This window comes from Corvus moneduloides, chromosome 1, assembly GCF_009650955.1.
Source record: "Corvus moneduloides isolate bCorMon1 chromosome 1, bCorMon1.pri, whole genome shotgun sequence".
NCBI classification, from domain to species: domain Eukaryota; kingdom Metazoa; phylum Chordata; class Aves; order Passeriformes; family Corvidae; genus Corvus; species Corvus moneduloides.
In genome coordinates, this window is record NC_045476.1 from 95,200,192 (window position 1) to 95,216,539 (window position 16,348).

The 16,348-nt window shown below is 37.9% G+C and overlaps 1 protein-coding gene across 2 annotated transcripts in view; it reads right to left on the reverse strand.

The window, feature by feature from the left end:
* Window positions 1–1,157: 1,157 nt before the first annotated feature.
* GALNT1 (polypeptide N-acetylgalactosaminyltransferase 1) overlaps window positions 1,158–16,348 on the reverse strand; it is an 87,301-nt gene continuing 72,110 nt past the window's right edge. The window contains exons 8-13 of one of the 2 annotated variants that reach the window (XM_032119003.1): window positions 15,811–15,928; window positions 14,663–14,843; window positions 7,189–7,328; window positions 6,158–6,256; window positions 5,259–5,393; window positions 1,158–2,624 (exon numbers count right to left, since the gene is read on the reverse strand). In XM_032119003.1, the coding sequence (XP_031974894.1) occupies window positions 2,478–2,624; window positions 5,259–5,393; window positions 6,158–6,256; window positions 7,189–7,328; window positions 14,663–14,843; window positions 15,811–15,928 (820 nt within the window). In that variant the 3' untranslated portion in view covers window positions 1,158–2,477. The remainder of the gene's footprint in view (window positions 2,625–5,258; window positions 5,394–6,157; window positions 6,257–7,188; window positions 7,329–14,662; window positions 14,844–15,810; window positions 15,929–16,348) is intronic. The other variant, XM_032119010.1, reaches the window with a different exon arrangement.

The following is a 16,348-nucleotide window of genomic DNA, read 5'->3' on the forward strand; positions in this document are numbered from 1 at the left end:
GTAACGTATAGGCTGGAAATCTGATTGTTCCTTCAGCTTGCTGACAACTTGATACATGCAGTTTAAGTTGTGCAATTATTTGTACTGCAGTTTTATGTGACCGATATATAAAAGGACTTGTTGAAATAAGAAGGGTAAAATCACAGTAACTTTGAGGCCTGCCTATGAGTTTATCTTGCAAGCCATGGCACTTCAGTTTTGTTAACAGGATATCACAGCAGGAATCATAAGTGTTGAAAATACAAAGTGAAAATGTGTTTTGTGTGTTCAGTGATGTGCTGTGTGCATATGAAATCTGAAAGAAATTAAGAAATTTTGAAAACTTACAGGACTTTTGCACTGCATTTCTGATGCTCCTGCTTCTCACTCCATGAAAGCTTACCCAACTCTGATTCAGAGCCTCTTTGCTGGAAATGTTTTTAAAAGGATGTTTTGTGTTTGGGAAATTGTTTCTGAAGTAAAAGATACCACATTTTTAGGCACCACCACACACACATGCCCTAAAAATGGCTAGTCTGCTAAGATTAAAAAAAAAAAAAAAATTACACTGTCACCCACCTTATCCACTTCACTGACCATAAGAAAGGAATAAGTCTTCTCACATTCCTCACATAACCATTAAGATGGACTTTTTCCCTTTTTTCTTTTTTAAGTCATCTTGGCACTTTTCAATATATTTCTGTTAAACTGCTTTCATAAATCCACTTCAATCTCATACAATTTGCAGGACTATCCAAACAAAGGGGTCAATATAAGACAGTTAGATATTTGGATGTTTTATCTGATGTTAACCCCACACTGTCTCAGCCCATGTATTTTTAAAGTAGAGATGTAATAGTACAATTTGTTAACCATTCCCCTGCCTTCTGCATGAAAACTCTTGTGTACTGCCACAGAAATAATGGAGATAACACTGACTACAACCTGGGATAGTAAATCTAAAAAGGCCTTAACAGCCAAATATAATTCCACACAACTTTTGCATGAGTCTAGGTTTAATTTGCTTGACAGGACAGTTGGCCAAACAACGACATTTATCATAAAAATATCCTCTCCATTAAGCAAATCTCATTTTTCTTTCCAAAAGAAAATTCAATGAATACTCTGAGTGTTCAGTGGCTCACTTTCAAGATCAGCCCATACAGATTTTTTTTAACAAAACAAAGCAATTCAGTTAAAAAATGCAGACCAATGTAATGACATAATCATATTGCTTTTGGCTATGTTAACTTTAAAAACCATGCCAATTTCGCTATTTTTCTTTAGGTTTTATTAGAAAAAAGCAGCAGATCAACATTACAATTCAGAGTCTAATCTAAATATGCACTTGACAATGAAGCACATCTGAATATGAAGTGAAAAAGGATTCCAGAAAACCTTCAGTTTTGCCAATCTTCTGCTACCCAAATCATGTATCTTTTCTTCTGGCTTTCTGATGACTGAAATCAAACAAGGAACAAAAGATTTATTGCTACGAAAACAAAATTGTAGTAGAGTAGTACAAGTCTTGGGCGCTAAAGCATACTCAAGTTAACTTAATTTCAAAGTGTACTTAAATCTTTTGTTTGGCCATGAAAGTCCATAAGCTGACTGACCCAAGTATAAATTGAAATGGCAGGCCTGGGAAAAAAAAAAAAGTTAGACAGCATGTTAACCTCCAGTTTTCAGACAGTAATAAAAAGATACAATTCCAACAGCCAAGAAATTAAAATTTAAAAAAAGTTGATCTGACATTCAAGAGCTCAGTTTATTCTTATGCTCATTTTGTTTGCGCCCAAAATAGTTTTAGACTCGCCAGGAAAAACAGAAAGTATTTATGGACTATCACACAATTGAAAAAGAGAAAAAATTGCCTTTTGACTTGGTTATTTTCCCCCACTGAGGTATAAAATCTACATATAAATTTGATACTTCACTATAACAAATTGTACTTTTCATAGTTCTGATTTAGTTTCATTAAACCCTGTTTACTTTTTGTTCTTAAACCACAGAATTCTTATGTCATGATACTGAATCTGGTTTCCAGCTCTCTCTTTCATTTATTTGTGGATCTATATTTAGCAGTCTGGTTACCACTGCTAACCAGGAAAAAAAAGAATTCTTGAAACGTTCTTCATTACAACAGCACTTTCAGCATAGGTTACTGACGTGCAAGCAAACTAAAATGATATGTAGCTCTTCAGAGAGACTATTTCATTGATTATGTTTCCACTGTCCAAAGGTTCTCTAAGTTATTTGCTGGAAGAAACTCTTTCAATCTTGTAAACATCAGTGGGCACAGTTTCACTGCTATGTGTGGTAGTTTCACATCCTTATACAGGAAGGCTGGTTCACAGATACTGAGAAGCTGCAGGAGTTCTAACAGCTGAGGAACTGTGGATTCTGCTGAGCAGAAGTTTCTTCTGTTGCTACTTAACAGTGTAGCCAAAGTATCAGCCGAGGTAGCCCAGTCAATCTTTGCTTTTCTTTAGAACCCCTCAGAATATTTCTGGAAGGGTGACGTTGCGGAGCAGCCACTGCTGGGAGCGGCTGCCGGTGCAGTCTCTGATGCTGGGTACCTGGCTGTCCTCTTCAGTGGCTTTGTCCAGGCACTGGTTACTGTTCACATGCAACAGGGTTAATTTCTTGAAGACAAAATAAAAAGAAATTAGCTTTATAAAAATCACCAGGCATAAGGCAACCAAAAAATTCCTAGTTGGCATCAAAACTTTTTCTGTAAGTAAGAACTAGACAAGACCCTGTGGTTACAGACTCCAGATCCCAATCCTAAAAAACACTTAAATATGCTATTTGACATTGTAGATACTAAAAGCAGTGCTTTATGAAAAACAAAACAGTCTGAACTTGTAAATGATGTTCTTTATCAAGCAACATCCACCATTCTTTAAATAGGACTATACAGCTAGGGATCTTTGAAGAGTTAGAAATTACAGGTTGGTAAGACATACAACTTCAATTATTAGTTATAATAGTAGCTTTTATCAGATCAGAATGAATATGTTTTCAAAAGTACATTTTTTTCCTCAGCTGGGGACACAATACTGACTTTACACTATGTTCTTTTAGCACTTCTTCGGCTCTTTTCTAAAAGTATGTTCTTTTATAAAAAGTATGTGCAATTTCACGTAAGTATACATCTTTTCCAATACCTACTAATCTCATTTATACAATCTTTGGTAAACCATTCCATCTACACCTCAGCACTACCCTCATGGAGAAGAGCTCTTCAGAAGCTGCATTTCCTGCCACTGTACTATGGATACTCCTCAGTGCACCAACTTGCCTATGGTACCACAGGCATTACTATCAGTGCTTCCTCTCTCATTCAACAGCTCAGCCTGGACACTGGAATGACTGGAAAGTCGTGGCCTTATGTGCACAAGCAGAAAAGCATAATTTAAAAAAAAAATCAAATTCAAAAGCCTGAGCACATCAATCCCCTGCACTCAGAGAGGTGCTGAAGAATGAAGGAAGGAGTCGAACAAAGGCAGAAAGAAAAAAAAACTACAGAAAAAAAAAATCACTCAACTATGTAGGCAGGAGTTCTTTTAAGTACCTTATAACTTATTTTTGAGCTTTATTTGCCATCTTTCAGTAATGTTCTGAAGATTATGCCTAGATTTTCTGCTACAGAATATAGCAAAAAACCACATATAACCAAATTTATGGCTAAGGATCAACAAAGGGGAAGTCTGTGGCAATCACTGCAAGACAGACTATTGCGATTAGGTGCCTAAAGATGCATTTTTCTTAGCACTGATAAGGTAGAAACCTAATGAAAACCACTTGCCCTTTGGTAAATCACTGTAGGTGGTAATATTATTCATGTTACTGCTTAAGTCAGGTAAACTAACTACATTAAAACCAAGAACAAATAGTTCCCAAGACCAATTTAATCCTGCAAGCCTTCAGCTTTCTTCAGTGTCCTATAAACAGTTGCCAGCAATGTGCAGAAATCCTAGTAGAGATCTATTGTCTTCCACATTAATGCCATTCTAATCAGAAAATCATACTTATATATTTGCTCTTAGTCTAAAAGGCTGCAGGCTTTGTTAACACCTCAGCTACTGAAGTCTATAACAAGTATATTTAGTCAGAAACAACCCCCACCTTGCTTTTTAATTAGTGAAATTACTTTTTAGTAGCTAAATATCTAAAAGTTCTTTTTAAAAACAGTCGTTGCAAATATACTGGCAAGATTCTTCATCCACAAATTGTCTCACAACTGTCTTTTGTAATAACTGATTTTAAATTAATAAGCTTGAGAACTACTTTTTTTTAACTACCCATGAAGTCAGAGTTCTTGACTGCATTACTCAATCACAAAATCATTTTTAGAGCTTGCAAATCAAATTAATGATGAATTGATCCATGGACAATGATTTCTAGATCTGGCAGATCAGCATATGAACCTCAAAGTAAATTTGAACATTATGTACAAGAAAGACCCTGACTTAAATAAAGGTGTTTTAAGCACCTATACCTCAGACATACCATGATTAGAAATGTACAATCATTTTTATTAGTTTGGAAAGCTCATTTTTTAATTAGACAAGCATTTCCTTGTAACTTTGTGCAAGAGAAGACACCAAGTGCTGAATTGGTCAAACATCATTGTCGCAGCGAGGATTACTGCAACAAGTATATTTCAAACCAGGAGTCCCGTGGAAACGAAGTATATATGGACAGATTCATGGTAGATGTTTCAGAGATGTTTATTTCTCCAGCCGCATGGCCGGGGCTCTGCTCAGGAACTCTGCAGTCACGGGACCCGAGGGTCCTTGGCCACCCCGGGGAACACAAAACAACCAATGGGGAACGAGGCTGACCAGGGGCAGGGAAACCCCGTGTCTCCCCCCCAGGGCCCCTCTCCCAGGGCTCCATGGCAGGGGAGGGACCCCAACACATCATTACTCTTATCTTTTATTGGTCCAGTAGACACCTGGAACACTTCCCCATTTTTGATCTAACTCTAACGCAATACTACGCTCTCTGACTATATTTCTCCAGAGGGTCCAAAAGCACATTCAAAATGTTCTTCCAAAAGCTCCCCCAAAACTCACCAGGTAATTAAATCAACACAGATGTCCACTGTGTGACTACATAGTGAATTAATAACAGAGGGAACATGATCCTGACTTTTGTTTCCTGTTTTGTCTGTCCAGCAGTGGTCCCACACTGGAATAACGTTGCTCTGTAGGCTCATGTAAAAGCCCAAGTTGTCTCATTTTACAGTCAAAAGTCATTAGAAGACTTACCACTGGATCATATTCCCAAAGCTGATTTCCTTTTAGATGGTGGCACTTGAGCATCGTTACTGGGCCGTTAAGTTTGGATACATCTAAACACAAATCATCTGTTCGAATTTCTTTGTTGGCAGTATATGAGAAAACCTAGACAGAAAAAGAATGAGAGGAACTGAAAAACAACTGTTTCAACCAAAAGATTCCTGGAGTGAGGGGAAAGGGAAACATTTGTGCATTACTTCACTTATCCCCACTAATTTTTTCTTTTGTTTTCTGTTCCCTTCACAATAGTGAGGTATAGAAACAATTTTTTTTTATTTGAACAAATATAAACACTGTCTCAAGCTCTTCAGTCAAAACAGACTTCTTTTGAATTGAAGATTGCTTGCTGTGAAGGAACAGGAGAATCCCCAAACACAGGTAATCTCTGTTTATATGAAAACAATTCATCAAGAATCATTAAGAAAGTAGAACAAAAAAATAGATGAAAAATATATCCCACACTGACACCCAGAAAAACACATATTAAAAAAAGTATTTCAGGCATGGGCATGTTTGTTTGGTTGGTTTTTTTAAAGTAACAATGCCAGTCAGGAGTTCAAACCAGAATGCATTTCCAGAGAACCTACAGGAAGTGAAGTCTAGCTCACAACAGTATTGTCCTCCCATGATTTTGTTTTTTGACTTTAAAGTTGATCTAAAATGTACTGCAATCAGGCCTCAAAAACATACAAGTACAAACCACCACCAAATCTTCTCATGCATTTCCTCTTACAGGCATTTCCTTTAATGAGGGTTTCCTAAGTATATTTTGAAGATAACTACTGAAAACATCCAAGAATTTCCCCAATGAGCAGTAGTGTCCCAAATAATTCAATACATTAAGAAAATTCCTTTTTAAAAATTGTCACCTGATTGCCACCCATTCCATGGCAGTTAAAGATTCCAACTTTCTCATTTTCTTTTCTTGCCATGTTATCCAGACATTGATTTGTCTCCACATTTCTTATCTAGGAGGGAAAAAGAGCACATCACCAAAGGTTGATATTTTTATCTCCATACACCAGAGGTTATGTGAAATAAATGACCCACATTAGCAATGAGGCATCACTGTCCAAGACTCAAACTCCCAAGCAAATGTTCAAGCTACCAGGTTACAGAACCATGATTGTTTCTGTGCTTTCTTTGGGGGATCCTTCCACCTTGGGAGCACTTTTTGCTCAAAGACTCAGTTACAACAGAATGGACACAATGGAGTCTCCAGCCCAAAACCTTCAAAAGTATTAAACCCTGTATCACTGTACAGTAAGCAGGCAGGAATATCAGGTCTCCTGATAGTCATGCAGAAGCACAAATGCCTGCTCCATTTTGCTAAAAGTGTTTCTTTTTAAACCAAACAATACAAAATCATTCGACAGCAAACCTGATATTTAGTTCAACATGACTTATAGAGGAGAGGGTGCCTACCTATTTAGGACAGCATCATCTGCACTATTTCTACAGTCACAGCAAGGCTTAGAGGTCACTAGAATTTTCTGGTCACTGATGAGGGTTCTGGGGTAAAGTTCAGAACAGCTTTTAGGCAAAGACCTTGCTTGACCTAGTACAGCTTTCAAGCAAAACTTCACTCATACTGTATGCAGAGAACATTATACAGAAAGTTATCCACAACTACATTTCTGAAGGAATATTTCCAAAGCCATTTATATGACATTTTGTACTGTAGTAGGAAAAAGGAAAATATTCAAATTACAGTACTGTATACCAAAGTTCAATGTCTGCCCCACTAAGAAGCCAGATTTGTCATTTTACCTGTGACAGAAACACGGGTGCAAGATACTTGAACTTTGCTGGAACTTGCTTACACTACTCAGTTCAAAACACAACTTACTGCACAACATACTTTACATAGGGAAGATGAATATGAAAGATAAAATCTTACCTCTCCCAGAGAAAAGTAATGGCGTGGGATTTGGGAATCAGGATAAACATTCTCCAGGTACCAGGAGAAAGGCCTGCACTGGAGCTTGCGCCTTAGCCCAAGTCGTGAAGATATGTCCCCATAATCAACTTTAGTAACTCCTGTAGGAACAAAGGAAGTTGTTTTCGATGGCTGCCAATAAATATCATTTAATTCCACTTCATAAGAAAACACATCAGTATAATTTACTACTTCCATGAAAGGCTTTCTCTCTAAAAAGTCACCTCTATACAAAGGGATTTTTGTTTAATAGAGCATTATGCTGTTTATACTCAGAGAGAACATGTCTGAACCTGTGACTTCTTTTTCCACAACAGATAGAATCACTACATCTGGGCTGTGCATGACAATTTCTTACCTGTGGTTTGTGGAACAATTTGAATGTAGTTGCTTACTAAGTTAACAGAGGAGAAAGGCTGAAACCTTTTTAGTTACTAATGCCATTCTATCCCCAGTGGTAACTGGAGTGCATATCTATGCAGCATAACACAGCAGTCTCCTTCTGTGGAGCAAGGAGAATTCCAATTTAACTTATTTCTGTAAGCCAGGTACCACCTGCTGGACTCTTCCTCATCTATCTAGCTGCACAAAGAAGCAGGAAGAAAGCAGCCTTCATACAGAGCACTAAACCTTAAATAATTCAGCATTTGTTCAAGATAACTGCAGCGTTTGCAGGAAGTATGTTCACCATTATGACTGCTATCATTTTCTGGTGGTATTTTGCTTGCCTTTTTATTCCTTTGCTCCTCATTTATCAAAGTGCTCCTTTATCCTGCATCTTTCTACTCCTTTATGGTTGCTTTAATTCCTTCTGAAAATTAATTTGTGCAAGTCCCATCTGCAGATGGGCTGAGGATGGTGCACAAGAACAGTAGGTATTTTTGTTTCGCCTGAATTCAGCACTATTGTATCCAATACGATATTCCAATAATAACAATTAATAAGAGTAGGATAATTTCTAGTTTTCAAGCATCATGTCTTTTTTCTGTTTCCCACACCACACTCCATATCACACAGGTCAAATGCAGTACAGTACCAAAAATCCCAAACAAGAACAAAAACTAGTTGTGACAATTTAAATTCCCCTAAGAGACTACTAATATGGCTCAACTGGCCAGCACACAGACCTCCAGATGCACACATCTTTCAGAAATCTCTCCACTTGGAGGACTGCAAGTAACCTCTAAAATTCTTGAACTGGGAAAGAGTTTGAGACATTTCTAAGCTGGCATACTGTGTATTAAATCGACTTGCCAGCAGATGGTGTCTTTCTACTCAATTGAGACAGATAATTGGATCAAACTTTAGCTAACTGTCTGTAAATGTCAATGAAAAACACAATTTCAATATTCCAGAAAGAAAAAAATGTTAGCCAGGTTTTTAGGCATTTTTTTTTTTTCTAATTAAAGACTTCATTTTAATAAATATATTGGAAAACTATACTGGTAAGGGAATGAAAGCAAAGGAAAGCTTGTTTTTACAGAATCCCAAAAAAATTCAATCTGGGCTTTCAAGTCACAGAAGAAATCCCAAAATCAAAAAACACAAGACAAATTAAAGAAAAAAGAACAAAAAAATCAGCCACAGAATGCTGCTCTATCTTCATGAGAGCAAATATTTGCTCTACAAGAAAAGCAACACTCTTTCAAAAGCTAATGTAAGAACAGAAAGTTTCCAACCACAGCTAAGTACTTGATTCTTCGTTTTTCAGTGATGCAAAAGCAGCTGATGGATGAAGCAGTTTTCATGCCACTCTCACAACAACCATACAACACTCAAAACTTACTCAGGTTGCTACACCAACCTCCAGAAAACAACACTGTTAAGTCTTTGTCACATTACTGAATGGCAATAAGAATTAAAGTCACAGCCATAAATAATTAACTGTAAAGTGAGACTTCACAGCATACAAGCAAGCTGTTTCTTAAGGTAGTTTTAAATGTCACCACAAAAAAGTGCCAGCTCATTTTTCTCTGTTACAAGGTATTCCATTAAACCATTTTTATTCAGAAAGGTTTTTAAAAAATCCTCTCTGAAGTCAGGTCTGCACCAAACCATACACAAAGACTACAGTTAGCATCAGGTCAGCAGATGGAATGAAGAGCAGAACAGGTAGAATTGCCTTGAGGGTGTCCTCTACTAAGGCTGAACTATTCTGTTTCCAAGATTTCTGGTACATTACCAATACTACTCTAAACCAGCTTGAGTATTTCTATCCCGTGCAGTGCCAGTTATTTATGAGGAATTTCTTTTGGGGGGAAAAAAAGACTTGAAGAAAACAAGGGAAACTGCAGCAAAGTATAAAGCCTACCAAAAATTAAGTACAGGTTTAAATCATTATTTCCTCCACAGACCAGTAAAATTTATATGTATATCTACAACAGTGACATATGACCTTCTAGGAGTTTTGGACATTTTGTCAAAGGCTCAGCTAAAAAACAAAACAAAAACCAAACTGCAAAACATGACTTAGCTCAGATTTCCTCCCAGGAGAGAATTATGCCAGATTCTAAAGGTATGCACACCGTGAGGAAGACAGCCATGTCCACTTGATGTTTTCTCAAATCTTTGGTTCATTTAAAAAAAAAAAAAAAAAAAAAAAAAAAAAAAAAAGGAAAAAAAATCATATGATCACAGAATGGTTTGGGTTGTAGGGGACTTAAGGATCATCTCATTCCAACCCCTCTGCCACGGGCAGGGACACGCTCCTCTACGCCAGGCTGCTCAAAGATGCATCTAACCTGATCTTGAACACTTTCAGGGATGGGGCATCCACATCACACAAATCAGAAATAGTATTTAAGAAACCTTGCTACTGTTGTCTTTATTTGACCATAACAATATATTTTTCCTCAACCTCCCTGCCCCAACCCTAATCACATTTAAAAGTTTGGGCCTCCCTGATGATTCTATTTGTCACGCAGCTTGCTGTTTGCTGTGGGACAATCACATGCTTTTTTTCACACACATGCTTAAAGACAAACAAAATATAAATATTGGTAATGCAAAAAAAATCAACACCAAGTCATCCAGCACCAGCACCAGTTCTTTTGTGCAAATATAAGACTGCACTTGCTTGTACCATCACTATTCTTGAAGTTTGGTACACAGAACCAAATCACTCTGATTATTAAATATAATGGTCTTTCTTTATACCTTTACAAAAACATAAATGTAATGATGTCTATCAGTAGAATACTCCTTTAAGTTTAATATTCTTTGGCACCTTATATTTAAGCTTCCCATCAGTCATGTTGCAACAGTTGTGACATCCTCAAAATTTCAAGAGCCAAAGGTTTCCTTGCCCAAGTTTAATAGTGTGTGGCAATATACTTATGCTAAACTCCCTTGAAAAAAAATAGCATGTTTTTATCATCATGATTATAAATTGCTCAGTCATTTTCAAAAGCAGAGTATGAAAACTGTTTCATCTAAATCTAGTCTTCTGATAAAAATAATATAACTTGTTTTTATTTAGTATTATGAAACTCTATCAGCAATAATAATTTAAAACCAATTTGAATAGCTACATTCTTTGCATTCCCAATTAATGCTAGTAGGGAATAGTAGTTGAATACAAAACCACAGGGAAACACTCAGTATGTATTTTGAACACAGGCTTAGCTACACCGCAAGATGTGGACTCAGTCCCTCCTCTGTCCTCTCTATCAATCATAAATAATGTTTTCCATTTCCAGTCTGTACATACTGCACCTTGACTTACCATACCTGGCTAGAGAACAGTGCATGCAGCGATTAGATATGAGGCCTACAGATCCAGTTTTCAGGATAACACACCCCTGTCACTGTCTAGGTGACTCCCGCTTAGGTAATTCCACAGTGCTGTCTTTTCAGGCTTTCTGCCTGCCCACTTAGTCCCAGGGCAACACATTTTCTGGGTATATCCCAGAATATACCCTTTGAGGCATACATTTGGTCACCAATGAAATTAATTTCCGTATAAGTTATATAAGGCTGTACCCAAGCTCACTGGAGCTGCTTTTGGGGATGTCTTCAGCTCACCAGCCTAATGCCTTGCAGCTGCTGCTGCCAAAGGGGCAACTTCCCTTGCTGAGCTTCACATTCCTGCTGTACCTCCTGTGCTGCTACAGGTTCTAACTTAACCCCAGGGGACCCAGCCCACAGGAGAAATAATCCTGAGAAATCCAGCAAGTCATAGAAGCAGTTGATGCAGATGAAGGATCAGTAAGTGAGGGGAGGTGAAACCCTATTACCTGCCATACCAGCACACCTGCCATGAAAAGCGAGGCACTCCCCTCACAGCAAGCTGTGAGACTGGCATCACCACCTTGTGAAGCCTCCTCACCTTGGACAATACAGTCTTAATATTTCAGCCTGGAGAAAGTGATGAAAGACCAGCACTGGAAATAAAGAAGTGGCAGAGCCCACAGAAGGAATGACTGGAGCCAGGAAACAGATTATTCACATGCTGGATTTGTTTTCTGAAAGCTGAAGAGAAATAGTCTGGGAAACAGGACCCTGGTGTAACACACAACTGCGAGAAAAGCTACCAGCTAATGAGAAAGGCCTGCAGCCAATGCCTGTGCTGCCGGGGAGAAGAGCTGCTGCCTGCAAAGAGACAGGCTTGATTTTGGCTGAGCAGCAGCTGCAACAAGTTCCTGCCCAACCTCCATCTGTACCTAACCACTCCTAAGCAGAGGAGTAGGCTTCTAAAATGCACACAAGCTTAAAACAGACCAGTAGCATTTTCTACTGGGCTATAGTTACAAAAGCAGAAAAGGATTACAGGCTTACTTTTCAAGAGGGCAGCTTTCCATTTAACTGCATTACATCAATAGTAAAAGTCTCTTGAGTTCCTATCATTCAAGCAGCAAGCCTTTTTTTCCAGACAACACAGATTACGTGAAGTGGGAAAGCTACCTGAGAATCTTACATTTGCTTTCCTGGATGAATCCCTCTATGTTTCACTATCCTAGGGGAACAGAAAAGAAAATATAAAGGAGGAAACAAGTGTCTTTTTAGCTAGGCTCAATGTTGCTTGTCAGTGTATTATCTCCTTCGAAATCCAATTTTTTCATCCATATCAACTAGTGAGAAAAATTCTGGGTGCACAGAGGATTGCCTGCTTTCCACACTCATCTGCACCCAAGGCTTGCAAACCTGCATCAGCTTAAGAATCCTCACCTCGCTCCTTGCAAGAACTCATGACACTCTCATAGTAATACTGAAAGTACACATTTGTACTAGCAAGCAGTTTCACAGGCTGCATACTGCGCTCTGCCTGAGGATTACTACACCAGCATTCTGTAAGAACTATACATTTAAATTTTTATATTAGAAGGATATCTGGAAAAGCTAAGTGAGCCAAGCTAGCAGAGATTCACTGAGTTCCTAAACAACTAATACCCACAGGAGACTTACTGAAACTTGTACTGATGCTATTTGTTGTCAATGGGTAAAATCACAGTCTGCAACACTCAGCTAAGATTGGAGATACCAGAATAACAAGAACAAGGTGTTTGTGAACTTCCCAAAATAGTAATTCTTGTTAGTTAATATCTACTGGCTCTCACAATTTGAGGGGGGGTGAGAGGCATGAGCGGCACGGAGTACGTTTGTGTGTTCATTCTCTGAACAAGACGTTTTCACCAGAGCTAAGGAATGACCCACAGTACTGGGCATTCTCCTCAGTCCCAAGCAACAAATCAATTTCAGAATAACCCAACTTATTCAGATACAATATGATCCTATTCTCGAGACACTTGAAAATTCTGGCATCGAACTTCAGTGCACGGTCAATACGGTCATGGGGACACAAACGAGAGCGTGTGACAGGCGGCAGGTGCAGATGCTCTAAGAGGAGCTTGGCAAGAGCACATCCCTATCCAACAATCACTCAGGCCATTAGCATACAAATTATGCAGACATGCATCTCTTGAAAGGAAAGAAAATACACAGTGCAGTAACAGAGAATTGCTTGTTACTTTCACCATTTCAGAATTTTTACTGTCTTTGGAGAATGCATACATAGTCTACAGTACTGCAATGCTATGAAAGTCCTATCAAAAAAACCCTATCTTACAAAATTCAAAGAGTGTAACTCCTTTTTAGCTTATGCTTACCACACCAAATTGAAGGAATATAGAGATTACATATAACGTAACAGAGCCTTATCATGGCTTATCAGTAATTTACATTTTGGAAAGGATTTGATTATTTTTTATAATTAGGTCTTCCTGCAACTTTGTATATTTTAAAATCTAGCTTGACATGGATGCATAAGAGCAATCTTAATGAAAAAAGACTACAACTATTTATATACAACTTTTCTGAATATTTATACATGCTCATGATTGAATTCATAATGCTGTATTAATTACAGGGCAATAACAATAAGTTCTTAGCTTCTGATTTCACCTAAAAAGCTTTGAATAATATCAAGACTTTCTTTTAATTAAAAGTCTTACACAGTCTCATTTGAGTAAAACATTATTTTATGACAAAACCACCATAAATCTGCACTGTCAGTTGCTCTCACAAGCATCTCTAAAACCCATAATCTAAAATTTAATGCTGTTCAGACTCATATTGCATTGTATTACAGCTTTCAGATGTCAATAGTAATGCAGGTTTAATAAGCAGGTCATAAGGAAATACTAGTTTTAAGGAAATTTACTTGGAAAAGCAGATGTGGCATATAAAACTACCACTTAGTATATAAGGTCTAATGTCTCAAGTATTTAGAAAGGTTGCCTGTTGCCACCCAAAGTTTGTCTTTTTTACACAATAAATATAACCTGTAGTTGAAAGTAATAATTCAATATTTTGCAGGCTTCCTTTCTTCTCCTGTTTTTTTTTTTTTCCAGCAAATGTCAGTTGATGGGAAATTTACTCTCATACTTTACATCCTCTTGTTTTGTTAACATCCACATAAAGAAACATAGTAAATACCATCACAGTCAATTGTATTGGCAACTTGCCCCTATACTCTAGATAGTGAAGTACAGATTCTATCAAGACAGACAATATTCACTTTTGCCACTCCTACTTCTGGGTTTCATTTAAATCACTTCTGATGTATTCAATGTGGAATGCCTACAACACAGAAGCCAGAGCCCAAATTTCAGCACGTTACGATATGAATTCAGATGGCTAGTTTTCAGCACTACAGCTGAGCTCTTTCATGTTCCACTGAGTTCCAATTCTATTGCACAGGAAGCTCATTCATAAATCACGTTCATGTTAAAAAACAAACAAAAAACCCTTCAGGGCACATCTCTGGCTAACAAAAGTCTTCTTCAATTAAGACCTTACTTTTTGTACACCTTAATTGAGTTCTGTCTTAACAAACTTCAAAGCAATAACATTCTTATATAAATACTCACTTTATTTCCCAGTAGTAGCAGCATTTTAATTGTTAATAAGTATTTCTCATAACCAAAGACCTGCTCACCTGGGGAAATAATGTAGAAAAAGTTTTTGAATTCATCCATCCAGACTTCTGCGAGCCGCCTGTTATTTTTGTTGATTATCTGCCCTGTACCTCCTGGGAAAGTGTACGGTGTTGCTTTTCTGAACACATGCCCAACATGAGAACAAGTTACAATTTCCAAGGTGCCACCACACTGCCAGATCTGGAAGCGATAGAACAATTATTGCATAGTTACAAGTTGTTAAAAAAAGTTCCAAAACATTAATCACTTGCTTCTGTTCAAGGTGGGGAAACAACATTAGCTGAGGTCTAGAACAAATGCATACTGCGTGGAAGAGAACTGCATGTTTTTTCCTGCTCAACAGCCAAAGACGCTCACAAGCCCAGGCAAGACAACATGTGAAAGTACTTCAGCCCCCAGAGCAGTACCACATCAGCCAGAGATTACTTTAAAGAACAGGGCAAGCTGACCACAAAGGAAGGAAAAGGCTCGCATGAATCACAGGAACTAACAGGTGTCTAAAATAGTCCATTATGAAACAGAATCTCCATGTATAAGAATCCATACACTTCCCAAGTCTCTGAAAATATTTTCAGTTTTATTTTGGACCTTGAAAAATGGCAGATTCAGAAAGCTGAAGTACTTCAGAAGAGTCCACCTATGTACCTTCTGCTGACAAGTACAATGAAAGGAAATTGTGCTACTTGGTAGCAACAAAAATGAGAATAACAATGGTTAGATCCAAAACCAAATGAACACATGAGATCATGAAGTTAGTAAAGAGCAAGAAGAGAGGGTTTGTAACAGAGGTGCTCACATTTCACTGACACATTAAACAGCACACTGACAACATCACCCTTAACTGATGCTCCCCCACCACCTTTTCTAACCAAATTACTTTTAACAGACAAACACACAGTCTTCAGAATAATCATCTTAATCACAGAGATGGTTAATCTTTTAATCACAAAGCTCTACCAACTATTCACCATGCACATTTCACTGACAGGTACAGTCTTTGTGTATCTCTGCTTGAGGAACTTAATGGGGATGGGAAGTGCCAGCTGCAAGAGAAGAGCACACTGGTGCAGGCAGCAGATCTTGTGAACTCAAGATGCACTGTCCTAACAAATTAATGATTAATAAAACACTGCAGATTTTTACCTACCCTGAAGGAAATTTCTAAGTTTTCTCCACCCCAAATATCCATTCCAGCATCATACGTTCCAATTTCCTGAAAGTAATCTCTGTCTATTGAAAAAAGGCCTCCTGCCATTGTAGGTGTCCTGGGGTGGAAAAAAAATGCACATCAGTCACTAAAAAAGCATACTTAGATACATTTCACACTTACACTGACAAAATAGCTGTTTATTTCTCAAGTTCCTAACATATTCCTTCTCAGTAAGCTTCCACTCAAACTCTGTTACCATTGGTGTACTTGCTAGCTCAAAATTTTCCAGAGCTGGAATCACGTAGTGGCAATTCTCCTTATTTTCTCACTTCAAACTGGCATCTGGATAGAGAAACAGTCCCTAGAAAGCTGCTGTCACTCCTGAGAAAGACTTCTGCCTCCAATGCTGGTAACTCATAAAAAAGAAACCAGTTTCACATAGGAAAATTATACTTCTGGCTACTGCTCTTGAAACAGTTTTGGGAGGCCATTAAGCAGCCTGCTTGCTTTCACTTTTATTGCTTCATGCAAGAAA